Raw genomic sequence first — 26,846 nt, forward strand, 5'->3', positions numbered from 1 at the left:
GTGGCTCTGGACTTGTTAGCCCCTGAGCCCCTCTCTCCTAGTCCAACATCAAGCACTGCAGGAGACTATGAGTCATGCCACTGAGTTGCCTGTTATGATACACCAGGGATTTGCTGAGGCTGTCATCAGAGACTGACCCCAGAAATATAACACCCACCACAGGCATTAAAACACGAGGGGCCTGACGCCCAGTGAGTCTCTGGTAGGTGAGCGTCCTCTTGAGAGAGAGGAGATCTGGAGAGGGGATCAAAGGGCAGACAGGGAATATCACATGGACAGCCCTCCTGTCTGCAGGTTCTTACACTGACTAGGCCCAGATGTGCTTCCTTCACCACCCTGCTATTGTGTTTAGTGATGACTCAAGATATCTGAGCCCCAAGAGGCCTCAGGCTACTAGGGAGCACGTGCAGGTGCTGCTGGTGGTCTGCGTAATGACAAGGACTGTGCAGTAATCTCAGCCTCCCCGTTCTCTGACCGGTTTTCATCTCCGCCTCTTCTGTGTTCTGTAAAGCTTCTCTTCCAGTCACTGGAGAAGTTGGAAAAGGAGAAAGCAGACAAGGAGCATCTGGAGACAGAAATTGACGTGGTAAGGGGGTGTGCAGCACTGCTTGGGTGGGACAGACGCACGTGGTTTCTTTCACAGGCACAGGAGATGTACGTTTAGGCTCTCTATTCAGTGGGAGGTGGTGTGGTCCCCTGGCTAGGATACCAGGCTGGAGACCTGGGATCTGTTCCTGGCTCTTCTGTGTGGGACTTGGGCAAGTCCCTTCGCCTCTCTGTGACTCTTTTAAACGGGGCTAGTGACACCCACCTTGTAAATTGCTGTGATGAAAGGTGCTAGCCATGAGTACTTAGCATTTTACATCCTCTAAATATAACTTTAAGGAGACTCTCCCTGTCGCGCGCATGCTGTGACACTGACAATACCTACGCAGAAGCCGGAATTGCCAGTGGTGGCCCCTTATTTTGGCGCCTCACCTGCTCAGTGTCTGAATGAGACATCTTGAGCTTTCAGAGGTGCTGAGTACCCGCAGCTCCAGTTGCAGGTACTCCTGACCATACCAGAGTACGCAAGAGGAGGGTCCATGCTAGAGTCCTCCTGGGGTATCGGTGAGGAGCCGACCCAGGCCAGCCATCTGACATGCTGTGGCAGCATCTGCTTTGATGAGGAAGGGCCTGATCTAAGTGGGCAAAGGGGAGCGGGGAGAAAGAAAATGGATAGAGTTGGAGGATGGAGCCCTTACTCAGAGCACCGGAGCCTTGATTGTGAAGGGAGGGAGGTGTCTCTTTCTGGGGAGTAGAGAGGGGGAGCTGTATGCTCACGTGGGGCCCTGTGGAACGGGAATGTCTCTCTTGTGCCCCAGATCAAGCTGAGGTTCTTCCTCCCTCCGCCTCCTCCCAATCACTCTCCTTTCTCCCGCTGGCCAGAAAGCAGACAAGATCGCCCTGGCTGGCAAGGTCAGCCGCACCCAGTTTGATGCCACCACGGAGCAGCTGAATAAGATGGTGCAGGATCTGGTGAACAAGATGAGCGGGCAGGAGCAGGACTGGCACAAAGTGCTCGACAAAATCTTGGTGGAGATGGACTCCAAGGTAAGCTGGAGCCAGTGCCTTCTGCATGACTCACAGCCCCACCCAGTGCATTAGCCAGCGGCCAGCCACAGGAAGGGCAAATGGGGGAAGGGACTTGGCCCAGTTTATAGCAGGACGGGATGAGGAGCTTGGTCCATTCTAAACACTGTGTGGTACTCATAACCGGAGCAATTACACCTGTTAGCCAAACCATCTCCGAAAAGAAAGCAAGCGGGTGCCCTGGGGCAACCTGTCTGTGCTGGGAAATAAACAGTGAAGGCAGGGAACTGTGCAGTCTGGAAATACCCTGGTCAGAAGGGAATGAGAGGTGGGAGAAGCAACAGCTGGGGAGCTGGAAGCCAGAGAGCAGGTGCCCTGGCTGGGCCAGTGAGTGGAACTACAGGTATAGTTGCCCTGAATTGTGACACCCCCTGACTATGGGCTGAGCAGAATTGCCCACCTTGTTTGATGTGCTGCCCGTGTGGTTCTAGTGGTGCCCTGCTGCTGTCCCATCACTTAGAGATGATCTGTGGACATTCGGTGGGTCTAGGAACCTTAGGAGGTAAAGATGGAAAGGCCCCACTCAGTGTTAGATCACTCCCAACAATCCAAGATGGTTCTCTGCAGTACATTTCCTAACACTTCCTGCCATCTTATTCCAAATGACCCAAGTGATGGAGCTTCCACCACTTTTCTTGAGAGACTGTTCCAATCTGAATAGCAGGGGAAACTTCCCAGGGTGAGATGGGACAGCCCATGATTTCCTTTGCCTAGCTTCATCCCACAGCTCCTGCTTCTACCTCCATGTCTCCCTTTAGGAAGCATCTCTCTTCTCCTGGGTGTTCACTGCCTTTGAACCCATTGGTGAGCCATTTGTACACACGCATACAAATGCGCACACGGCTTTTACGAACTGTGCATTGCCTTGCAGCTGGACCGCCTGGAATTAGATCCCTTCAGACAGCAGCTGGAAGAGCGTTGGAAAGCCATCCGGAAACAGCTAAAGGAGAGCTCTCCGCAGTACGAAGCGGACGATGCTGCTGGAATTAGGAAGTAAGCACATCCGGAGATGGACAGCTACAGCTTTAGGGAAACACATTAGACTAAGGGATTGGTCTCTCTGATTTCCTGGGATAACCTCAGCCAGGTTGACTTCTCTTGGGGCTTATCTACTTACAGAAGTTCTACCACTTTAACCATGCCAAGATAGTTAAAGCACTGCAATCCCCTAGTGTGGATGTAATTATACCAGTATAAAAATGCTTAGATCAGTACAGCTGCTCCATGCAGGAAGGGGAATAACTATAAGGCAACTTTATCCTGGTATAACTGCATCCACGCTAGAGCTTGTACTATAACACAGTCGATTTAAAAAAAAAAATAATCACCCTCCTAGACAACATAGCTATACTGGTATAAAAGATGTGTGCAGACCTGGCTTTAGGATTTTTCTAGTGCTCGCCTATTCAAATACTATTGCAACTTTCCTGATCTAAAGGTGTTTCCAGCTTCTTTGCTCCTGTCGTTCTGTTGCAGGCAGAAGCTCAGTTGCAGAACAGGGAGGCTGTTAACAATGAAGACGGAGATTTTCAAAGCTGCCTAAGGGATTGGAAATGAACAGGCATCTAAATCCCTTACACAGGTTTGAAAAATCCTGTCTTAAAACCTAAGAGCTGGTAGCTCTTGAAGTGCGCTAGGGACTTCAGTGTTGCTACTGATTTTATGTGGAAGGCCATCAGATACTGTGGTGGTGGGCAACAGTACAAAGCCCTTATATAAGAGAGATCGCTGCCTCTTCAGACAGAGCCATTTGGAGGAATATGTGAGGGCGGGTGTATGGTTCAGTGATTACAGCGGGAGATTGGGACTCATGACTTTTATTCCTAGCTCTGGCCAGATTCATTGTGTCTTCTGGGGAAGCCCCTTACTGCCTCTTTCTGCCTCGGTTTACTCATGTGTCATATCTACTTAAGAACTTCACAGGGGTTTACTCCTCAAGCGGTGTCAACATTCACAAAGTGCTTGGCGATCCTAGGATGAAAGAAGTGAAGTGAAACTTTCCCATGAGTTTTACCAACACAGTGAATTGCCACCAGTTGTGAGTTGTCCCCTATGTAGGGCCACTAGAGGGCACCCATGCTCAGTGTGTAGGTCCGATGCACGGGCCCACACACTGCAGGGGCTGCCAGAGAAATGAAACCTGGGGGGTCCTGTTGCACCCTGTTAGCCAGATGACACAATAACAGTTTTGTATGGCCCACGTGTTCTGTAAGATACAGACAGGGTCTGACATCCAGATTCCACTTCCCAGCCCACACATGTACTTGTGTGCTCTCTCCTTTATTGAACCTAACATCAGATCCACTGGGAGGGGTGGAAAATAAAAGCAAACAAACTCTGATAAGATGAGTCAGGTTTTCCCCCAGCATCAGGCAACCTCTTGGGGGAAGACAGGGGTGCCTATGTGGTTGATTTCAGTTTTGCCTGTAGGGTGATCTTTACATAAATGGGCAGGTTCAGAGCCGCCATACAGTCCCTGCAAGAGAGATTGCGCTTTCATGTCAACTCAGGACAGGTTGCTGATTCATGACCCTATCCTTGCATTATTAATGTTACGAGTGATTAGGAGCAGGATTGTTCTGGAGTTTGGGGTTCTTAGCTACCTGCTCTCTGAAAGTGCAGATCTGGGTCCCAGTTCTGTGCCCTCTTCCCCCCACAGCATTAATAGGGTTGCCTAAGGTTTATGTGGGTGCCGAATTCCACCCCTTCATCACAGTTCTGTGCCAAGTTACATGTGCTTTTAAGCAAATTTTTCCTGGTGTGTTTAGTGCTGATAGAACTGCAGACTGGGTGTAGTGTGTAAAAGACCAGTGTGTATGATAAGTGTGGACGTGGGTGTAAATTTCATATCCATTGATACATGTGTGACACCCAGTGCCTGGTGTGTAAAATGATTTCATAGCATTTACAGGTGCAAGGTTTATGTGTACGACAAAACTTAATCACGCTGGCAATGACAGCTAGTGGTTAGCGCAGGAGAGTTGGCGTCAAGGTCGCTGAGCCTGCCTCTGATTTGCGAGGTGACCTCGGACAAGTCACTTCCCCACCTGTGCACTGAGGATAATGACATTGGCCCACCTCACAGGGGGTGTGGAAGGAGTTAATGTGTCACTTTGCCCTTGGTGTTTATTGTTTGTGTTACTGTATCGCCTCCGAGGCCTAGTTGACCCCAGGGTGCTAGGCACTGTACAAACACAGCACAAAAAGAGTCCCTGCCCCAAAGAGCTCACAAGCCAACTATGGCCCCTTTCATCTTAGTAACTCTGAGTATTATTATCATTATATATTACAAATAACTGGCCAGATCCTCAGCTGGTGTAGGTAGTTCCATTGAAGTCACTGGAGCTGTGCTCATTCACACTAGCTGTGTGTCTGGCCCAATACATAGAAATACCGACGTAGTTACTTGAATAAAATTAGTTCCCTGGCCAGTGTATTGCTGATATGGTCACCCAATGGAGCTATAGAAATATTTCATGTCCCAGGTCACCGTTCTTAGCGCTCTCTGTGGCTCCTCGGTGGTCCTCTAGGCTTGGGGCTCTGTAACTTCTTATTCAGTCCTATTGTCCTTAGCACAGAGCCAAAGAAACCGTTTGCCTCTGGGCCCAAGCCTGTAATGATTCCCATGTCTGGTTTCATCCCAACAGAAGACTGATGGCTCATTTCCACTGCATTTCCTGCGACAGGCCTCTGGAAATGGTGGTGCCCGGCCCGTAAGTACTGGACTGTGTTTCCTGAGCGCATGGATGCAAATGTTTTATTGGCGTAAACGTGGCTCTTCAGAGTGCTGCGGCCTTTTATAGGTGGGGCTGGTGGGCAGCCGCTGCTCATGGTCTCTTGAGTTCAGCGACATGGATTAAGTGACATGAGGAAAGAAATAGGGTGGGGGAAAAGGGGCAGTGATGTATTTTCCCCATGTTCGGGAGAGAAACAACATGCCTCCCCCCACATCCACGTACACCGTTTTCACACTGCTGTGCCCCTGTGTGCCTTAGCATGGTGATTCAAACACTGGTGACATGTCCCCGAGGTGGGTTTGGAAGCTGCTTTTTGGGGGACACCCCTCAAACTTCCTACTGGATCTTAAGCAAGTTTCTAACCCTTATGGTGCAGAAACCCTCCCAAATGCGACTAGCTGCAGTAATTAGGTTCATTGGCTACAGCTCACAGGAACCACCTTACCAGATCAAACCAACGGGGTCACAGGACACAAAAGGGGGCGGTTCGGGTGCCAGGGGTAAACCCCTTGCTCCAGTGGTGTGAGCATAGAGCTGGAAGCCAGAACTTCCTGTGTTGTTATCCCAGCACTGCCACTGGTCGAGCTGGTTGGCTATTTTCCAGGGGAACATTTTTCCATCAGAAAATGCCAATTCTTGGACAGGGAAACATAGATGCTGAAAAAAAATCTGTTTGAAAAAGCCCCTGATACAAAGCGTTCCGATGATGTCGGAGCATTCCATGGCGACAGTTTCAGAAGGGACCATTTTGGTTTTGAAATTTCTTTTATATTACAAAGGGATACAAATTTAAAACCCCCAAATCAGAACAAAAAATGGAATTTTGTTTTGCCGGTGTTTTCTAATCTCTTCTGCCCCCCCCCCACCCGTTTTGGAACAGAAAAAAATGTTTCATTGTGTGGAATTTCACACAAAATGGAAAAACTGGGTCCCGTCCAGCTCTGCCACTGACTCTGTATGTGGTCTTCGGCAAGTCATTTAATCTCTCCATGTTCTTGGCTGTAAAATGGGGGATAATAATATTTTATTGACCTCTTAGGAGGCTAATAAATCAATGACTGTGCAGAGCTTTGTCCACAGAAAGTGCTACAAAGGGAGGATTATAAAGTAACCGTTTTCAGGAGCTCATCCTCCCCTGACCCTTTCTGTCAGACACTCGCTGTGTCGTGCTATCTCCAATCCCCTGTGCTAGGAATGAATGCTTCATAGCACTGCAAACTTGGAAGAGCCGTGATCAAATGAGATAAAGCCTTAATCTCTTTATCTCGGGCATATCAGCTGCTAGAATCTGATTGACACTGAAGTGGGAAAGCAAGGACAGTCACCAGAATAGTGACAGGTTTCAGAGTATAAACTTCAGATGCAATTGGCCCGATATTACGTATTCCATTCCTGCGCTGTGGCCGGGGGTGGGGAGGTGAGGAAGGAGGCAGGGGGCAAAGATAAATTTAAATTCCTTTTGCATTCCCCACATTCTGGAGCCTTGCACAGTCCTGCCCAGCCCCCAGTGTAAATTAGAGCAGCCTAAGAGCTGCTCTAACTTAAGCTCTTTTTCCCATGGTCCCTAGGAAGTAGAGAATAGCTTTAGTGCAGTGCACTCTGGCCATGCCCCCAACGTGACCCTGACCCCACCCCGTGCCGGGGCTGGCATGGAGCCCCAAGCCCAGCGCTTCACTGGTCAGGGAGGCCCCTTGCCCAAGAGAGTTTCTCAGGGGCCATTTCTGCCTACTTTCCGACCCCTTTACGCTGCCAGAGGGGCACGAAGGTGTTACTGCAGGGATTAGAGTCTCTCTGGTGCTGACCCCCATCCATGCTTTAGGGCCCAGTAAACTTCTCCTAGCGCTGGCCCTGGAGCAGCAAAGGGAGAGGTCGATTCAATCCATGATTCGTTCTCCAGGCTTCGTGTACGCCTCCTTCTGGACGGCAGCTACAGCGCCAGGTGACCATGCTCCATGTACAAATGAGGGGCTGAGATCTCCCTCCGGGGCATGTGGCAAACCCCAGACATGCCAGGCAGTGGATTTAATAACTAGGGATGTTTGGATTTTCTCCTCTTCTTCCCCTGACCCCTTTGCTTATTGACTCGCCAGGACCATCATGACCGTCCCCTCCGTGCCGGGGTTACCATCCCACCGCTCCATCCGGCCCTACACCGTTTACGAACTGGAGCAAGTCAGGCAGCACACCCGCAGGTACGATGCATGCAGGAGGGAGGGGCCTTTACTCCTAGTGTTGGGCTTCACGTGTGGGTGGGGACCAGAGAACGGGGGTTGAGGGGGAAGAGCTCTCCATCTCCACTGGGAGTGGTGGCAGTGCAGAGGTTCCTCTGCTAGCAGAAGCTTCTGGTGTTGACTGGGCTGGAGCAACAACTGCAGCTTGGACCAGCCAGCCAGGCGGGGCCTTCCCAGGCCTGCCCTCCATTTCCGGCTGTCTTGGAATTAGCAGAATGGGGACGGTCCTCCCAATCCCCTTTCCCCAGTGTGGCAGCTGAAGGCATCACCCTACTGCAGGCCTGCTCTTCCTAGCAGAGTGCTGACTGCCTTCTCCTAGGGAAACTGGCCACTCTCCTGCCCTGGGTTTCGATGCACTGAAGCCTTGTACTGCTGCGGTTTGCTAGTTAAGTGAATGCAGCTTCCTTTCGCTCCAAGCCCAGAGCTGGAATCCATACACCTGCCGGGTCATCGAGAGGGGGAGGGGAATTTATCCATGCTGTTGTGAATTGGATAGGGGCCAGTGCTGCTCTCAGGGACACCTATGTGTTATGTCCCAGATTACAAATCAAGGCACTGAGATGAGGTACCTAAGTGTCTGCACAGCAGTCATTGAACTCCCAAGGTCCTGCCCCAGCACAGGCTGGGCTCAGTGTAAACTCTGGGATGGGTTCTCTAGGGACCGCTGCTTTGGTTGTTCGAAAGTCCTGGTCAGGGGATGTCCCTAGGAGCTTACATGGAGCAACCCCATTGATCTCCTTGGGGGTTGCACTGGTGTCAGTGAGAGCAGACTTTGGCCATGCAGACATTTGCAAGGAGTTAACTGACCCTTTCTCCCCTCGGCCTCACAACCCTGCACAATAAAACCTTTGTAAATCCTCCAGCTGTGACGATAGCAGGTTGTGGGCATGAGCACAGCTCCAAACTCGCTGCTGGGTGATGCCCAGCCCCACGTCACACGAACAGGGAAACCCAAAACTCTCCTGTGGCAGAAAGAACGAATCGCTTCAGCCAGTGTGCAATGGGTTTTGCGGGATCTCAGCCCCGTGGAATGAATCCACAGGAGAGAACCCCGCACAAGTGGCCCCGTTTGGTTGACATCTCCTCGGGGAGGTAAAGGGCTGAGTAAGTCCTGAAGAGTGAAATGCCCTCTCAGATCCGAGGGGTCGCGGCTGCATAGGGCTGAGGCTCATCTGCATGAGGGAAGCCTGCTCTGCTGCTAACACTGCTTTGCAGATGACTAGAGGACTTCAGTCTCCAGTGCTGTCGGGGTGGGGTTTCAGCCACCTTTCTCAGGACTCAAATGGGCTGGTACAGCCCGGCTCACCTGTCCTCGGGGTCCTCATCCAACTCCCCAAACAGTGTAATGGCCCGATCCTGCCGCCCTTCTGCATGTGAGCAGCCCCCGTGCGAGCCCACGGGACTAGTCGTGTGAGCAAGGCTGGGGGATTAGCTCTAACCGCGTCCCAGCCCTGGGTAACGGTATGACTTTTCCTTTCCTTTCCCCTCTCTGAATGCATCTCCTCCTCCGCCCCAGTCTGAAGTTAGGGCTTAGGCCCTTCCCTCGCTTGGATGCGCTCCAGCTGGAGAAGAGCGCGGGCCTTGGCAAGCTGCGCAGCATCCACTCCAAGATGCTCATGGACATAGAGAAGGTGCAGATCCACTTTGGGGGCTCGGCGAAGGCCAGCAGTCAGATGATCAGGGAGATAATGCAGTCGCAGTGTCTCAGCCCAAGCCAGTATAACAAACGGTAGGAGAGCAGGTCTGAGCAGTGAGTATATAGCCAGAGAGATGGGGGGAGGGGAGCTCTTATCCCTGCCCACACGGAGAGCTCAGCTCGGGCACATACGCATTCACCACAGGGATTGCTGATAGGGCAACCTGATACCTGCTGTGTACAGAGCCAGGAGAGCCTCAGGTGATGGGCAGTCATCAGCCCGGCCCCAGTCATTACACAATATAGAGCCTGAACCTGTGGAGGGGCAGCTGGGAGGGACTCACCCTCTTTCCTGGCTAGTTGAGCACGGCTGGACGTATCTCACTTCCCTTGGTGGAGTGTCTTGACCTTTCTGTAGCGCTGCTCTCAGATACAGACAAGCTGTGCTCTGTACCCGCCGAGGAAGATCTCTCCCCGCAGGCCGTCCCGAGGAGAGGGTACCACACTGCAGGAGAGTCCTAGGGCAGAATAGGGTTAGCTATTCAGCAAAGCAGGATTATGTGACCAGCCAGGGGTCAGGCCCTCTTTGGCATCGTAGGCACACAGGACTTGCCCTAGTGGATCAGACCAATGGTCCAGCTAGTCCAGTATCTTGTCTCCAGCTGTGGCAAGTACCGGATGCTCCAAAAGAAATTGCAAGAACCCTCCAGTGGACTGCTATAGGGACAGTTCCTTCCTAAGTAATCCTGAACGGGTAGCAGTTGGCTTCTGCCCCTGAAGCATGACCGTGGATATCTCTTATAGTCTTTTATCCTAAGTGACGTGCATACTAATCATGGTACAAACGGGGTCCAGTCTGATCCTAGGGGATAGCATGTGAGGTGGAAGTTGATAGATAGATAAATAAATAAAGCATGGGAAGGGGGGCGTAGAAACTGCCCCTCGTAGTCAAACTGGCCTTTAGACACCAGAAGAGTTTGAGGGGGGGAATATTTGTTTGGCTCCAGTTGTGATGAAGCCTGTTCTGGATCTGTTGTCATGGCAGCTACTCACATGGATCTTCCTCTTGTGAGAGATCCTGGGTGCTTTTAACTGCTGTATTTGAGATGGGCCAGGTTCTGCCCCAGACCCACTCCCTTACCCCCACTCCGGATTGACAGCGCTGATCATTAGACCCACGCTACGGCAGACAGCCCCTGTCTAATGGGATGCACCACAGGGCAGGCACACCTCAGTTACCATCAGTAAGGTGAGCCTCAGACTCCAGCCTCCTCTGCTGCTGGGCCCCTGGATTTGTGTGTCTGTCACGTCCTTTGGGGTTTGCCATGTGGTTTGCGCTTTCAACCCAGATTGGGGACTGAGCCTGGGCCTGTGAGCTGAGGGTGTCCCCAGGCTGCGCCCCGCTCTGCACATCGCTCTGTGGGACTTCTCGGCGTGTGTAGGTTTCCCTTTGTCTGCGGTTCAGCAGCCTGATGATGAGCAAATCTCACAGACCCCAGTGCTGGAGTGATGAGGACTCCCTGGCTTGAGGAAATGGGCCTTTCTCTCCGGAGACCCCGCCCTGGGTTATTCAGGCACAAATGAAAATGAGTCTGAGTTCGTCCCATCTGCACAAAGGGCCTGAACCTGGGAGGGGCTAATGGGTCCCCAATTCCCATTTAAAATAGTGGGAGCTGAGGGTGCAGAGCATGTCTCAGGACTGAGCCCTCCCCGTAGTGTGGAATGACTGGCGGGGTGTGCTTGGGAGATGCCCAGGTCTGCAGTGAAGTGTGTGTGTGGGAGGAGCTTGTTTGGCACCTGCCCATGTTGCGTCTGGCTCCAGCCAGAGGGTTTGTCCCTCACTGCTGTGAGCCCCAAATCGTAGAGATGATGCGCCCAAATCCAGACCAGAACACACTGGATTCTGGAGCAGTTCGGATCCAGCCCCATCTCCAGCAGGCTGAACCGAAAACCTGGATCCAGACTTTGGGGAAAGTTTTGAATTTGGATCCAACTTGGCAACTTGGGCCCCTCTCTATAGGTCAGAGGAGAATAAGAGGAGACCCAAAGAGTCCAATGGGTTGTCCTGAGGGGTGAGTGTTTCTCTTTGCCTAATACCCAGGCCTTGAATCCCAGCTGTGTCAGGCCCCTCTCCCCACTGCTACCGTGTTACTGTATGGCTGCACAGGCAACTGCAAGAATTGCCTGCTACTAGAAGGTTGTCCCTCCCACCTCAAGGCTCCTTGTCCCTTCCTCAGCCCCCTCTCCAGTCTCTTCTTTTCCCTGTCCCTGTGGTCTTCATGGAGTTCACAGCTAGCTCAGTGTCCATGCGTGGGGCTCCAGCAGTAGCAGCCAGGAATGCTATGCTCATGGTAGCATCCCTGGAAGGGGTCACTTTCAACATCCTTTGAAGGTGACCTACAAGGAGAAGCTAGTCCCTGAAAAGATTTTTTGTTTGTTTGTTCTTTTCAAGTCCCTGGTTTTGTTGGAGGGACTTGTTCGGGATCTGGGAGCTTTCTCAGTACATAAATGAGGGGTTGAGAGAAAGGTGTTGAGACTTTAACAAAGACCACTTTTCCCCCAAGTGTTTGTCAGGATTTGAGTTAAATGGATGCTAACAAAAATGTGCCCGTCGTTCTAAACAGGCTGCACAAAAGTCACTTCCCCTCTCACCAATCAAGCGTCAGTTTCATGGTGTCTCAGCTGTCAGGATCTCACCAGGTCTCCAGTTGTCCACAGGAAAAACAGGATAGGCAAGCTAGCAATGTCTAGTTTACAAACATGCAGGATGTTTTTTAAGAGCCATACCCCTTCCAGGCTTTCTTTGTCCCTCTTAAAGCCACAATAAAGGCCACACACCCAGTTACTTCCCCATCACAGGTCACTGGTAACACTGGGGCGTGGCAGCAGGAGGCTTTTGTTTCTGTGGTGACTTACGAAGATAGAAAGCCTGGTCTCCAGAAGCCAGCTCGGTTTTGCAGTGTGCGCTGGAGCTGGGCTGTCGGGGAGGCTTTCTGCTGTTTACCTGGCTGAGTTTGCAGCGTTGCTGTTCACTGTCCCACAGTGACAAGATGGCGGAGATGGCGGAATACGGTTACCTGTCCATGCCTCGGCGCTGCGGCGGCAGCCACACCCTCACCTACCCCTACAGGCGCTACACACGGCTGCAGCAAATCGCCCAATGTATGCCAGTGCATCCCGAGGAGACTGCCATGCTGACAGTGATGAAGGTATCCGGGACTGGGATGGCAGGGAGGGAGAGAGACCAAGAACACAGCTGGCCTGACTCTCCACCGGCCCACCCCTCGTGTGACCATTGACACCAGTGCAAAGTGGGTGTAAAACCATACCTGGTCATGACAGAAGTGTGCTACGCTCTTGCTTTGCACTGGGCTCCAGGGATATGCAAAGCAAGGGAGAACCAGACCCGGAGTGTGCAGTGTGCTTGCTGGTGGTACCCAGAGAGCTGTCTGGGACATGGGGTTGGCCCCTCCACCTCAGTTCCCGCTGTTGGATCACAAGAAAAACAGTTCTATTCCTAGATACAATCCCAAGTCAGATTGCCCCAGAGCCAGTCTGGATCTTGTCTACAAGATGCTAATAATTTTGAGTCAATAAAATGTATCTTCTTCATAAGCCTTGACTACGCTCGGGACGTGTTGCAAAGACGACCCTCAGTTGCTAACACCACTTCAGCTCCATGGTAGCTGTAATGTTGAGCCATAGATGGGGCTGCTGCCGGAATTTTAAGTCCCAGGTCATCTTACCCTGCTCAGAGCAGGTCTAAAGGAAACACTACTTAAACCACAGCAACCCGGCTTTTGCTACCAGTGTTGCTAATCACAGTGGAAAAGTCTCTGACTTGACCAAAACAGGCTGTTGTGGTTTCCACTGGGGAATTTAACTTTTGAATCATCTGGCAATGTAAGGCTTTTTAGAAATCTTCCTTTAGCCAGGGCCCTGTCTGTATCTGCAGCTGTTGGACAAGAAACGGTGGTCAGAGCTGGTAAGGGTGAGAATTAGTCGGGCCTTTTTAATCACCAGCTTTTCCAGGAATAGGAGATGCAGGAAATGTTGGGGGAAGGAAACCCTTTGGGCCAGGTGTCAGCTGCATGAGTGTGTGTGTGTGTGTGCGCGTGCGCTGCACTGGTACTGTAAAAGGGCCTTACACAGGCTGGAAACACCCCCATAGAATTCCCTGGAGCAGGAGGCCTTCTGGCTGGTGCAGAGCTGGTGTGAAGTTTCTACACTGACAAGAGGAGTGTGTCAGGCTTGCCTGGGGTACACCACACTGTCTGCTCTTGGTTTCCCAGGGGCAGTGGGAAGTAGAAGTCAGAGGAGCCCTGAGGCTGCTCCAGTTTATACTGGGGACCAGGCAGACCCAGCAATAGCCTCAGAATAAGGGGAACATGAAGCCGCATTATCCCCCAAATCCCTGCCCCAAGTACGGGACTGGAGTAGTTGAGAATCCAGCTGTTTGTTCCTAACCGAGTTCCTCCTGAATACAGAGGGGCTTGGAGTATGGACTCTCCAGAACCCCTAGCACCCAGAGACTCTGAGCACCACAGCTTATTTTCTAGCTTCTCTAGCAGTTTCTAAAGAAATTCCACCCTTCCCCACCCCAATCTTGGGTGCAGAATAACCCCCAATGAGTCAGGGACAGCAGATGCTCCAGGTTCTGCCTCTCATTCCCAGCTCCACCCGCTCCTGACCGGGGAGGTCTACAGAGGTCAGACTAGACGGTTAGGATGATCCCCTTTGGCAAAGATGGCAGCACGGAGAGTGAAGCAGGAAGCAATACACTCCCTCTCCTCTGCCCCCCACGAACCCTGCTTCCACATCTCCCCAGCTGCCCACTGAGATGCACCTGCCTCCCAGATACCTCACCCCTCTGCTGTGCCTTTACCTCCAGCGCTTTGCACAAAGGCCCTTGCCAGGCCTGTCATCGTGACTGGCCAAGTGGCTAGAACACTGGACTGGGACTCAGGAGAGCTAGGTTCTGTCCCGGGTTCAGGGTCTCCTTGGGCAAATCACGTTACTTCCCCGTGCCTCGGTTTCCCTATCTGTAAAATGGGGGTAATGATCCTGTGGAGTGCTTTGAGATCTATTGATTGAAAAGAGCTATGTAAGAGCTAGGGGTTGTTTTTCTTATTGCACCTTCTGCTTTTCAGGAGACCTTTTCCCTCACAGGCCTGGCCCCCCCGTAGAGTCCAAGATGGTCAGAGAAGTCTCAGTCCCTGGGAAACAAATCTCAGGGCTATATCCCCTATTAATAGTTCACATACAAGCCCACAATTAATTCCCTGGGACGGGTGGGGGCAGAGAAAGAAAGGCGTGATTGGAAACACCCCAGACATGGGGTTGGGGCCTGTTCCAAAAGGGACACAAAGTCAGGGCGTTCCCAGGTGCCTACAGCCCCCCTCAGGCCCTGTACAGTGTGCTGACATGCCTGGTTGCTGCGCACTGCCGTCAGTCAGAACCGGCTCAGCCCTGGGAATGCGCATCGGAGCCTCCTCACCCCCACTCCACCTCCCCTGGCCTGTCCCTGCCAGATCTGAGCGAACAGAGCAGTGTAATGGAGGGGGAGGGGGAAACAGTGCGAGGTTGGGCTAGGGGACGGGGTAACAGCGATAGAGAATTGGGGGGAGAGATGGACTATCCAGGGCTCTGAAAATTGAGACTGAGAGTAAGAGAGCGAGACAAGGTGATGGGGATGAGGATGGTGTGACAATGGCAGAGATGGAGAAGAGACGTGGCTTGGAGGGGCAGGGAGGAATTAATGGGCGGAGTAGCGGCCTGCATTAAGGAAATTCCTACCATCTCAGTGTGGTTACATCAGTTAGCGACACTGCGCTGATGCAAAGCTGGGCACGTAGCTTGATCCCATCATTCAGTGACGTACTTTACTGTAGATGCAAAGCCCACTCTGCATCGGTGCAGCTCGTCCACACTCGGGCTTGATACTGGCGTAACTCCCTTGATGTAGCAGCGCACGTGTGGATTTCCTTAATGTGGACGGTGCCCTAGGTACAGAGGGGTCGGCGCAGGGCAGCATTCCCGAGCGATACTGGTGTTTTCTAGTAAATACGTGAGAGCATTGCGGAAGGGAAAGGAGGTGACTGCAGGGTGTTGAACCCGTTCACTCTGCTGCTGCGTGGGGGTCTGGAACAGGTATTCTTTGCCTGAATGGAGGTTAGAAATGCTAATAACCCTCTGGGGTTGGAGCCAAATCCATTCTGTTTAGGTGCCTGTATTGTGCCCATCCCTAAGATATTTGAGCATCTTCCAGTATTAAGAATAAACCAGTAGCATCTGTCATGGGACATTTCCCCTCCCTTCCTCCTGCCAAGGGGAAAGGTTTTGTCCCTGCGTCTTTACAATGAAATATTAACACCCCCTTTCCAATATGCCACACGTTGCTTTGTGGAGACAACAAGATTGAAGCAGTAGATCTAGGATAACCTTCTCAAACATGCCTAGGTGAGTTAGCAGTGAGTTCGGAGCCTAAGGCCCCCTGAAAATCAACATGATGTCAGCTCCTAAGTGGTTTAGGAACTCTTGAGTCCCCAGGTCTGAATTTTAGCAGTGTAAATCCAGAATAATTCCAGTAGCCTTTTCAGATCCGAGACCAGAATCTGGCCACCTGGGTGTAATTTCCTTTAATGTACATTTCAGACCCTGATGTCTCTGATGCCCGTTCACCTTTTGGTAGAATATTGTTTGCTCTTCCGTGGCAGGACTCCTCTCCGAGAACAGATCAGGGTTTGTATGGAATTATGGGAGTCACTGTCACCCTCTCTCTAATACCAGTGTCGTGACTGTGAAGCCCATGCGTACACAGAGGATGGGACTGATATGTGTGGTCCCGCTCTGGACAGTGACTACATACAAACAGCCACTGCTGACTTTAGTGACTGAAACAGGTTGTTACTGCTGTTAGCCCTGGAGAGCCAGCACAGCTCTGGGAGCATGAGCTAGATTCTCTTTTGTCTCATCAGCACACCCGTTAACCAAGTTCTGACCGAGGATGGAAAGAACCCAGCTTGACTCTCAGATCCCAAGTTGAGTTTGGAGGGCGAGCAGTTAGAGAAGCTAGTGGTTTACTTGCAAACTGATCAGATTGATCTGGAGCCACTGAGAGGCAGTAGCCAGGAGGCCCCAGCAATGCTGTTCTTACGGAGTCACTGGTCTGCGTCGAGCCCCCCTGGCCAATGCCATCCAGCTCATTCCCAGGGGTTTTCACTGTTGTTTTCTTTTTAAAACGCTGGGCATTTAAAAAGAACTCTGTCCCCAAGTCTGACTTTAACCACCGGCACCAACACCAGTTCTGTCTTTGCGTTTCCTTCCTAGCATGAAGAGGTGGATATCCTGGGCCTGGATGGACACATCTACAAAGGGCGAATGGACACTCGGCTCCCATCAATTTCAGCCAAGGATGGTAAGTCTCGGATCCTCTGTATGTTTTCTTTGGGGAGCCTTTGTTCGTCTCCTGCCTGTTGATGGACTGCAACTGTTTCTTTATCATGCTGGCCAGACAGAGACTGAGGAATGTGGGATTTAGAGAAGAGAAGGGTGTTCCCCCTTTCGTCTGTTCCTCCAAAACGGATCTGCTGTCCATGTGGCACCCTGAAAAGGGCCACTGTATGATGGGAGGCCTTTATCTAGCTATATTAGGTAATTATATCGTCCTCCAGCACCTCGGTATCCGAGCACTTGACAATCTTTAATGTATTTTTATCCTTCTCAACCACACTTTGAGGCAGGGCTGTGCAGTTATCCCCATTGTACAGATGGGAACTGAGGCACACAGAGTGACTTGCCCAAGGTAACACAGGAAGTCTGTGGCGGGATTTGTTCCAGGCTAGCACCCGAACCACGGGATTGTCCTTCATCTTGATTCCTTGGATGGAATCTGCTGCTCACATGACCTCCGGCCCTCTCCCCAACCCCTGTAAATCGGTATCCTTAAAACAATAGCTTGGGAAATGGGAGGTATGAGCTCCCTCGGAGCCTGCTTCAGCGCTCTGCTCATCTCAGACCTAACCGTTAGCTCAGGGGTCGGCAACCTTTCAGAAGTGGTGTGCCGAGACTTCATTTATTCACTCTAATTTAAGGTTTTGCGTGCCAGTCATACATTTTAACGTTTTTAGACGGTCTCTTTCTATAAGTCTATAATATATAACTAAACTATTGTTGTATGTAAAGAAAATAAGGTTTTTTTAAATGTTTAAGAAGCTTCATTTAAAATTAAATTAAAATGCAGAGCCCCCCGGACCGGTGGCCAGGACCCGGGCAGTGTGAGTGCCACTGAAAATCAGCTCACGTGCCGCCTTCGGCACGCGTGTCATAGGTTGCCTACCCCTGCTCTAGACCCGGCTATAGCTTCCACGCCCCCCCTTGGACCCAGGATGGAACCAGCTCTAGCCCATGACTGAAATGTTGCCCCCTCCACACAAACACAGCCCACCAAGGCTAGAGGCAGGACTTGACGAATGTGCCCCTACTGCCCCCTGTTGGCTGCCGAGGGAATGGCTCCCAAATTCTGCAGAGATAGGCCAAACTTCAGCCTATGCAAGAATGCATAGGGCAGTGGTGTCCTGCCACTGAGTAAGGGGGAGCAGCCAATGGGACACTGGGAGGAGAGGGGTCAGAGAGCAGCCAATGGGGCTCATGGGGTGCTGGGGATCCCCACCGGTAGCCAGGGCACTACACCAGAGCATGCAACCGAGCCAGTCAAAAATGGGAGAAAACTGGGTCAACAGTCAAGCGTCCCGTCTGGCACTTGTGTGCATCATTCCTCTCTTGGAATCACTGCCAGGTGACAGCAGCAGCTTGAATGAACTTGTCCTTCCCTTACAGTCCTGGTAGCTCATCTGTTCTCCTGTAGACTTTGCCAGTTACATAACAACGTGCCCGAGGCGGGCGGCGGTTTTGGCAGGGCAGAGCAGTGTGTGCCTGTCCAGATCTGCATGCTAATCCCCAGGAATAAGGAGAGCACCCAAGGGGCTCAGCAAACGCATCAGGTCAAACCTTTCCCCAAGGAAATGACGGGGCAAGAACTCTGGGGTCTTTTCCTGCCTCTGCCATGGGCTGGGGAAATTGCATGCTCGCTGCCTCAGTTTCCTTATTTGTAAAGTGGGGATAATAAAGCTTTCTCATTAATGTATGTAAAGAGCTGTATGTATGTATGTAAAGAGCTTTGAGATCCTGGGTTAGAGGACACTGTAACAGCACCCAGCAGTATTGCAGCACTGGGGTCCCACAGAGATTCCATCGTGAAAGGTCCTTGGACAGCAGATTCTCAGGTCACTGACTTGAATGGAGTTCCACCAGGTCCAGGAGATTCCATCAGGGATGCATGTAGCCCAGAATGTCTAAGGCTAACACCCATCTCAGATCTGCGCAGCACTCCCATGGGCAATCCTCTGCGGTAGCTGAGCCACCATTACCTGGTGGCGCCACATGGATCCAAGAACTGTTGAAAGCCTCCACTTACCCATATGCTTCCCACCAGGTCCTTTGAAGTCCAAACCCAAGCTCTCCCGGTCTTCATCACAACGGCAGCCGACCCTGATGGACACAGCTGGCCTCCCGGCACGCCCGCACAGCGCCAAACTGTCTTCCCCCAGCAATTCAGGTACCTCGCTTGGGTCTAGATGGGAGCTGGAGCCCCCTGAGAATTTACTGTCTGATGAGCATGTGCTACTGAGAGGCTCCTAGCGGAATCCTCTGTCTCGTTCCCGGTGTTCCTAGCAGAGATTCCCCCCACCTGGAGCTGAGGTAGGTTATGCCAGGCTCTGTGGAGGCGCTGAGGTGAGGAGGGTTCAAGGAGGCTTCACCCCTCCCGAGGGACAAGACACACCAGTCTGCCTCTGGAGTCCCCACTAACCACGGTTAGCACAGGAGTATTTGTGCCCAGCTGCTGCAGAGGCAGCCAGCAGAGGGGGCATGAGTTAAAGAACAAACCCGCTTCCCATCACAGCGCTGAGGCTGTTTGTCAGGACATCAGCGATAACAAAAGCCGACAAGGAAATAAAAGCACCCCTGGGACACCGACAGGCTCTGTAAACCAATCGGGGGGGGGGGGGGGGAGATGATGGGGGGGGGGAAATCACTGGGGCCCTTGCTCCATCCGTGGGGAAAACCCATGGAGGGACAGGGAACAGCCACATGCAAAGCTTCCTCCCAGCCCCATGCAGGTGTTTCAGCCCCCCCCCCCCACCTGAGATCTGCAGGTGGGAACCTCCCCAGCGCCCGGTGCTGCTCCTCATCCTCCCCACAGGCAGTTGCTCCAGCACCCCACCCAGTGGGATACTCGCTGCGTAGAAGGGGAAATGCTGCTGATTCAATCCACTCAGACTGGAGGGGAAGCTGCTCTCTGGTTCCATCCACCCTGAAAAGGGCCACACATGGGAGCTAGAGAGATGGGCCATGGGGGAAAGCAGCAGTGCTCCCCGCCCCAGATGCAGGGCCTTTTCTGCCATCCCCTCAGCGCCGTGTGGCTGAGGGCAGCCTGCGGCCCAAAGCAAGAAGGAAAGACGTGTTCTTGATTCCAAGCTTCGTACTGGTGCTGGGGAGATATCGACCAACATTGCAGACTCTTCTAAACTAGCGCTCAGCGGTGTCCTTCATAAAAACACCCTGATGATGGATGGATTTGGGATCTGTTGGCAATCCCTGTGTCAGCCCATCCATCTGTTCGTTTTGGGAAGGGTGAGCTGCGTGATGCTGCAGAACCATGTGATCTGAGCCGTGATTTAAAACACAAACAGCTAAAACAACTGTAATAGAATATGGCCTGAGTGAAAAGCTTGCTGGGAAAGCACAGAACCTCTCAGCACAGCTGAGAACAATATTCCCCTCCTACCATTAAAACAGAGACACAGCATTTGACAACGTACATGCCTTCAGCAGGAAGAGCATGTGTTTAGCTTGGTAGAATTGGGTATGGAAAGAAAGAAGGCAAAAAGTTTGATTGGACAAATGGATTGAAAGCAGCAAGGCTGGAGGAAAAGATCCATCAATAGATATGTGAAATAACAGATTGCATTGGGGTGAACTTCACTCAGAGGGACAAATTCTCTGCTTCACTGAAGCCCCACACTTAATTTGCTCTTCAGCAAATTAAGTGTGGGCATTGATGTCCTCAATAAACAAACATGGAGTGGATGTCAGGAGCAGGCTTAGGACGTGGTGGAAGGTAGGGGAGATGGATGGATTTGTAGAAGAGCATGTCGATGAATGGGTGGACAGAGTCATAACAACTGATAGTTGAAGGATAGAAGCAGGGTAGGCAAATGAAGGGTGGCTGGATGTAATAATGGATGGAAAAGAGGCTGGATGGGGAAGGATCAGGAAATGAGGGATGGGGAAGGCAGGATGGATGGGTGATGAGTGCAGAAACAGAGACACGGCCAGGATGCACGGAAAATCAGACAACTGGATAATCCGTCAGTTAAATCGTCTGCAATGTTTCCCTGTAGGTACAGCTAGGTCGCTAAAGGACAGGCCCGTGTCATCGGAGGGTCGACTGTCCCGGGTGGACCTGACCCATCTATCAACTTCAACACCTCCCCCTGAGGAGGGAAGAGAAGATTCTCCCACGCAGGAGAAAGAAACCCTAGAGCTTCAGCTGGACCTTTCCATGCGCCGGCGATCGGCTGAGCAGCCGGCTCCGTTACAGTGACTGCGATGGTAGGAAAGCAGCGCTCGTTGATGGAAGCCAGGCAATAAAGAGTGAGCAGAACAGAGAGGAGGCTGTGTACATGCGTCGCGGCGATAGGAACAGGGAGCTTTTTGTGCGGTGCTTGCGGCAAACAGGACCCAGGGCGGTTCCACGCAGCAGCACTGGTAGAAGGCGGAGGTGGGCAGCACGGTCAGTCGTGAAAACAATTCGTCCCTGGCCTTTGCAAATCCTCCCCTCACTGCTGCTAGCTTTGCCTGAGTAGATTTTGCAAATACCAGATCTTCTGCATAAGCCAGTTTGACACCGGCTCATTTCAACCCCGGGGATCTTGCACTGTCCTTTGTCTCACAGAGCCCGACGCACCTCATGTGCACAAAGGGGAGTCTTTGAAACTGGACTATTGGTGACTTGTTTGAGTGAAAAGCACCAGAGCAGAATGCAGCCCAAAGTTCTCCCCCACGTAGGGAGACCAGATGTCCAGATTTTATAGGGACAGTCCCAATTTTTGGGTCTTTTTCTTATATAGGCTCCTATTACCCCCATCCCGTCCCAGTTTTTCACACTTGCTGTCTGGTCACCCTACCCCCACGGCCCACCCACTGTCCTCCTCGGTGGAGAACTGTGGCTCACTATGGGGCCCTAAATAGCTACTTGGAATGCTGCATGCTGGGAGCTGTAGTCTTCATAGGCTGAACCTTAGTACCGAAGAGGAGGGTAGGCTACAGTCTGCTCTATTCTGTGCACCTTGGCGGTGGCCCTTGGGAAGCCCCCTAGCAAACGACTAGTGCTGCCCTCATGTGAGCAAAGCCTGAGCTCCATGACAAGTAAGGACTGGTCCCTCTAGACATCAAATCAGGGTTTGTGGGGCAGGCAGGGAGGGGATTGAGCACCAGGGTAGCTGCCTCCCCTCTCCCAACCCCTTCACACAGTGCTTGATCCAGCATGGGCTTCTTGCAGCTGTGCTCAGACTGGAGTTGGCAAGAGAGGCTTAATCAGAGCGATCGTTTCTAAGCAAGGGGCTACACACTTTTGGTGACTGCTGTCTTTCCTACAGCAGGGCAGTGCCGTGCTCCAGGAGTCATGAGAAAAGAATGTGTTGTTCTGTCGTTTCCTCATCCGGTGCACACGCAGGCCTCTCTGATCAGAACTGCTCTTTCCTCCGTGCAGGTCTTTGCTTCCCTGAACGCCTGGGCCTCAGATTGGGGATCAGGCAAAGGGTGCCAGCCCCAGCTAATATCATCTAAACTTCCCAGCCCTTTGTTTTCTTTTGTCGGTGAGGAGGAAGGGCTTTGAGAGGGAGGGAGGGAGGTGATAGTGCTGAGTGATTTGCAGAGGACAGGTGGCCTGTAGATAAGGCACAAGACTGAATGTCAAAGCCAGGTTTGATTCTTAGCTCTGCCACTGACTCACTGTGTGACCTTGGGTGGACTCCTCCGCTCCTGTATGCCTTCATTTCCGCCGTCTGTAAAAGTCCCTGTTGTGAGGCCTTGCATAAAGCACCTTGAGATCCCTGGATCTGTGGAGCTGTACAAACGCAAGGGAATGCTATGAAGGGTTACAAATGATTCCAAAGCTGGGGAGACAGATGTCTAGAAAACCGACTGGAAAACCCCACCCTATAATCCTCCTGGCTTGCATCTAAGTTCTTGCATTATTATCCCCATTCCTTGATTCAGTCTCATGCACTTTGTGCCTGCTGCATTTAACCTAGCTGCTTGCTTTTCATTTTCATCCTCTCCATGGCTCTGGTGCCGGTTTGATCATCATTTGGAGCTAGCATTGAGAGAGAGTGAGAGAGAAAGAGAGGACTGTTGTTCTTGCCTTAGAGTGCTGGAGGTGCTTTGGACGGCCCTAGCACAAGAAGACAAACCAAAGTCCAGAGTGCAGGCGGCAGGTAGCATTTCGTAGTCAAGGAAGGGCTGAGCAGTAAAGACGCTATGATGCAGCTTGATTTCAATTCTCTGCTCACTCACACCTTTGTGTGTCCAGCAGGTTTCAGTAGGCTGTGTTGAGAGAACTAAGTGTCAGTGTAACCAATACTAGACAGATCACTTGGCACAATTATTGTGTAAGTCCTCCTAACTGGGTTAGTAATTACATAGGGTTTACGTGATTAATGCCCCGTAGCTACTTCCTTGCGTGCTCCCAACATTGTTTTGTCATTACACTTGGCCAAGGGCATCTGTGACTTGAAGCAGGTATCAGAAATCATCACACACTTGCTATGTAACGTGACCCATTACCTGCCACCAACCTTGCAAATAACCAAGACGCTCTCCCAGTAAATACATGGCACAGGCTGTAATGCCACTTGCCCTGTTACTAAATGTCCATCCCCTGGCACTTGTCTTATAAACATCCCGCCACTACCTGTTCTGTCATAGTTGTTAACCTGTAAATATCCTGCCTCTGCAGTGTTTGCCCCTGTGCTGAGGGTGGAGGAGGGACAGTTGGGGACCGTTGTCCCTGCATTCTGAAAGCTCCTGCCAGTGCACAACGAAAGCAACAGTGTTTCTGTGAGGGGAAAACTTGAATGAAGTTTATGGTATGGGCCGGCTCCGGCTCCCATTAGAGTCAATGGCAAAACTCCCGTTGACTTCGATGGGAATCAGGCTGGGTGCTGAATGATTTAATGTGAAGGACGTGACGGTGTGGAGCGGAGACCAGCTTAGAGAGGAGGGACCAGGAGAAGATTCATCCCTGTGCAGGGGGCCTGGACACAGCCTCTGCACCTCTTACAGCTAGGTCCCACGGGAGCTCTATTTTGAGGGTATGTGTGGGACTTAAGTGGTGCCTAGGCCCAGGTCTCTCATGCCAAGTGGATTAAACTTGGGCAAGTTTTGGCCCCACATATGTGATATGTCCACTGCATGTGAACACCGGATGTGACATGCTTGTTGTAGGTCTCCAGTGTGCGACGGTACAGTGTAGACATGCTGTCTGTTCTGTGTGGTTGAACCCAGAGCCATGCCAGGGTCGAATCTGTCCATAGTTTGCTGAGGTTTTGCCTTTCATTAATACCCCATGGTGGACACCCGCTGTGCATGCTGGCAGCACACGGATGCTGCATGGCAGCTGGCTACAAGCATATGCCATGCACTGTAGGCAGGCTGCGCATGTGTGCTGCACTCACATGCCATATACTGCAGGCTGGCCACACGTGCTTCATGGTGGGTGACTACAAATGCTGCATGCTGCACTTATATGCCATGGACTGCCCAAGGCCTGCTGGCAGCACCTGTGTGGCTGGCTCTACACTGGGAACCTGTAGGCCTAGCTGCTGGTTTCCTGCAGTCACATGGAGACGACAGCATCCTGCACGGTCCTGAAGTTTAAAATTAAATTAACCTTAGAGAATGATACACCCCCAGCCCCGTGTTCTCTGTGTAGTCCCCTCCCCCCAATGCCGAGGGCCAGTAGCAACGGGGTGTGGCACCGGGAATGTGAAGGAGGAATTCTTTATGCCTCCTCTGCTCCAGCACCCTGGTGGATCTCTGGAGAGCAGGGGTCCACCATCACCAGGGCCAGCTCCAGGCACCAGCTAAGGAAGCAGCTGCTTGGGCCGGCCAATGCAAAGGGGCGGCACTCCATCCTCTATTGGGGCGGCACGTCCGGGTCTTCGGCGGGAATTCGTTGGCGGGTCCCTCAGTCCCGCTCTTCCTCTTTGAGCTGCCGCCGAAGAGGAAGAAAGGGAGTGAAGGACTTGCTGCCAAATTGCCGCTGAAGAGTGGAGCAGCGCGATTGAGCTGCCACCAAAGTGTTGCTGACTGGCTTTCCCCCCTCCCCACCCCCCCGGCCGCTTGGGAAGGCAGAAAACCTAGAGCCGGCCCTGACCATCACTGTCCTCCCTTGGCCTGCTCCTGCCTCTGTCCCCAAGCCTCACTGTGCACGCTGTCTTCGCAAGCTTCCCAAACCCTGTCTCTCCCCTCCGCTCGCATTCAGCGGTTGCAGGACTGCTCTAATACCGCTGTATCTGGGGCTCTCCATGCCTGCTGCGGAAGGGGCAGGATCTACTCCTGAGAGAATGCCAATGCTAGTTCCGTGAGTCCCAGCTCTGCCCAGCTGGTGCCATGGCTGCCTACTGCACGTTCTCACTGGCTGCGCACACGGTGCCATCGCCGACGTGGGCGAGAGAGTCTGAGAGCAGAACCGCAGCACAGCTGTGATGGGCCACTCCCGACTGACTGTAGAGCCACTGAACATGGGCTCTGGCCTTTGGAAACCAGCAACTTTGGACATCTAGAAGCAGGCTATTAAAATATTCCCGCCCCCCGCCTCCGTCGTATGATTCCCCAGGACAAGGGAGAACCTTTTGAAAAAGGCCAGTTTTAAGCAATGTTTACCTGACCCGCCTTTCCTGGGCTTGTCGAAGGAATGATCGTGACTTCTTAGTCATCATTAACCACGTCAGAAGCGGTGGATTTATTTACTTAAATAGCATCGTATGGGGCCAAACTAGTCATTGCCGTGAGCTGTGCCTGCTTATGCCAATGGTAAACTGCTCCTCATATGTTTGTTCAAAACAACTTAGGATCGTTTTATTGTCCTTGGAGTGAAGGGGGGAGGACGTGAACACTTCGGATGCGATGTGCTGCTCAAGTGGGTGTGTTCTAATTCACTCTGATCTGTACAGCTCCCCCGTCAATTCACTCATTCACACTTCACGCTGCGTCCCGGCCTCTAAGATGCAAATTTCTCATCTGAAAGAGAATGCAACAATTACAGGCTGCACCCACAGTTTCCACTATGCACTTCCTTTCTTAACTGCTTCCAGTGATGGGATTAAGCGTTTTAGCCAGTGTGAGAGTGATCGCTTAGGGCTTGTCTGCGCTACGGATGCTAGAGCGGCACAGCACCGTAGTGTAGACACTTGCTTCATCAACAGAAGGGTTTTTTCATCTGTAGTTTATCTACCCTCACCAACAGGCAGTAGCTTGGTCGATGCGACCAGCAGTGTCTATACTGTGGCTCAGGTCGGCTGAACTGCGTCTTTCCGGGTGTGAATTTTTCACACCTGTGAGCAAAGTAGCTAAGTTGACTTAAGTTTTCGGTGGAGATCAGGCCTGAGACCGGCTGTCAGTCTCCTGGACTTGCGAGCAGACAGACAATTAGTTACTTCTCCAGATATCTGTAACCAGAGATACACAGGCCCTAATGCTGGTCCTTTTGAAATCAGGAAGAATTTGGCATCAAATGCTCTGGAATTGGGATTGGGCCAGGGTCTCTGTTTAGCTGGGTGGTGCACACTTTTTTATAACTCAGTGGTCCAATTCCATGATACTAGTCAGTTGCAAATGTGTGAGCACCTGGCCCTGACTGCAGTCAAAGGCAGGAAGGTTTTCCAGATTCCTCTCTTCAGCCTGGCTTGACCCCATGTGCTGTTTATTATCAATCTAGATGTTTTGCCTGCAAAAAAAATACACCGACCATAAAGCAAATACTGGTAGTCTGAACACCAGCAGGGACTCACGCTGGCTCCCAGTTCTGCACACGCACACTGGCATGTGCATTTTTTGTGCACTAATGCTCATGCATTCAGGTGGTGGAATTTTCGTCTAATTTCATTTTCCATGTATTCAATGGGGTTTGAACATGCAGTTTGCTATTGATGGAATCTGTCGCACAGGGGCTGATGCACAAAGAAATACACAAAGGGGTGGAGGGGGTTGCATGAAGAAAGTTGTGCGTGCACATGTGCAGGCTGGGGCTTGAAAGACAAGGTTCAAATGCTTTAGAAATGATAATACTTAGCAGAGGAAGAGGCATTGGATCTCAGTCCACGTTCACAGGAGAATTTCAGATTTGCTTTGCAGAGGCTTTTGTTTGTAGGCACAAATATCCAGAGAATTCTTAAGCAGGATGGATATCTAAAGACGTTGCGCTCCCCACACACCCTGCAGTGTGCAGATTCACACACACACACACACACACACACACACCCAGAT

General features: G+C 51.8%; 1 protein-coding gene across 6 annotated transcripts in view; it reads left to right on the top strand.

The window, feature by feature from the left end:
• Positions 1 to 20,961, top strand: part of QRICH2 (glutamine rich 2) — a 53,705-nt gene extending 32,744 nt beyond the window's left edge. For 4 of the 6 annotated variants that reach the window (XM_042841270.2, XM_065563408.1, XM_065563409.1 and 1 more), the window contains 10 exons: positions 512 to 586; positions 1,429 to 1,593; positions 2,504 to 2,625; positions 5,280 to 5,345; positions 7,460 to 7,561; positions 9,117 to 9,329; positions 12,280 to 12,445; positions 16,566 to 16,653; positions 18,730 to 18,852; positions 20,699 to 20,961. In XM_042841270.2, coding sequence (XP_042697204.2) covers positions 512 to 586; positions 1,429 to 1,593; positions 2,504 to 2,625; positions 5,280 to 5,345; positions 7,460 to 7,561; positions 9,117 to 9,329; positions 12,280 to 12,445; positions 16,566 to 16,653; positions 18,730 to 18,852; positions 20,699 to 20,901 — 1,323 coding nt within the window. In that variant the 3' untranslated portion in view covers positions 20,902 to 20,961. Of the gene's footprint in view, positions 1 to 511; positions 587 to 1,428; positions 1,594 to 2,503; positions 2,626 to 5,279; positions 5,346 to 7,459; positions 7,562 to 9,116; positions 9,330 to 12,279; positions 12,446 to 16,565; positions 16,654 to 18,729; positions 18,853 to 20,698 lie in introns of those variants that run through there. The other 2 variants (XM_065563407.1, XM_065563410.1) reach the window with 2 other exon arrangements.
• Positions 20,962 to 26,846: the final 5,885 nt, after the last annotated feature.

This window comes from Chrysemys picta, chromosome 12, assembly GCF_011386835.1.
Source record: "Chrysemys picta bellii isolate R12L10 chromosome 12, ASM1138683v2, whole genome shotgun sequence".
In the NCBI taxonomy this organism is placed as follows: Eukaryota; Metazoa; Chordata; order Testudines; family Emydidae; genus Chrysemys; species Chrysemys picta.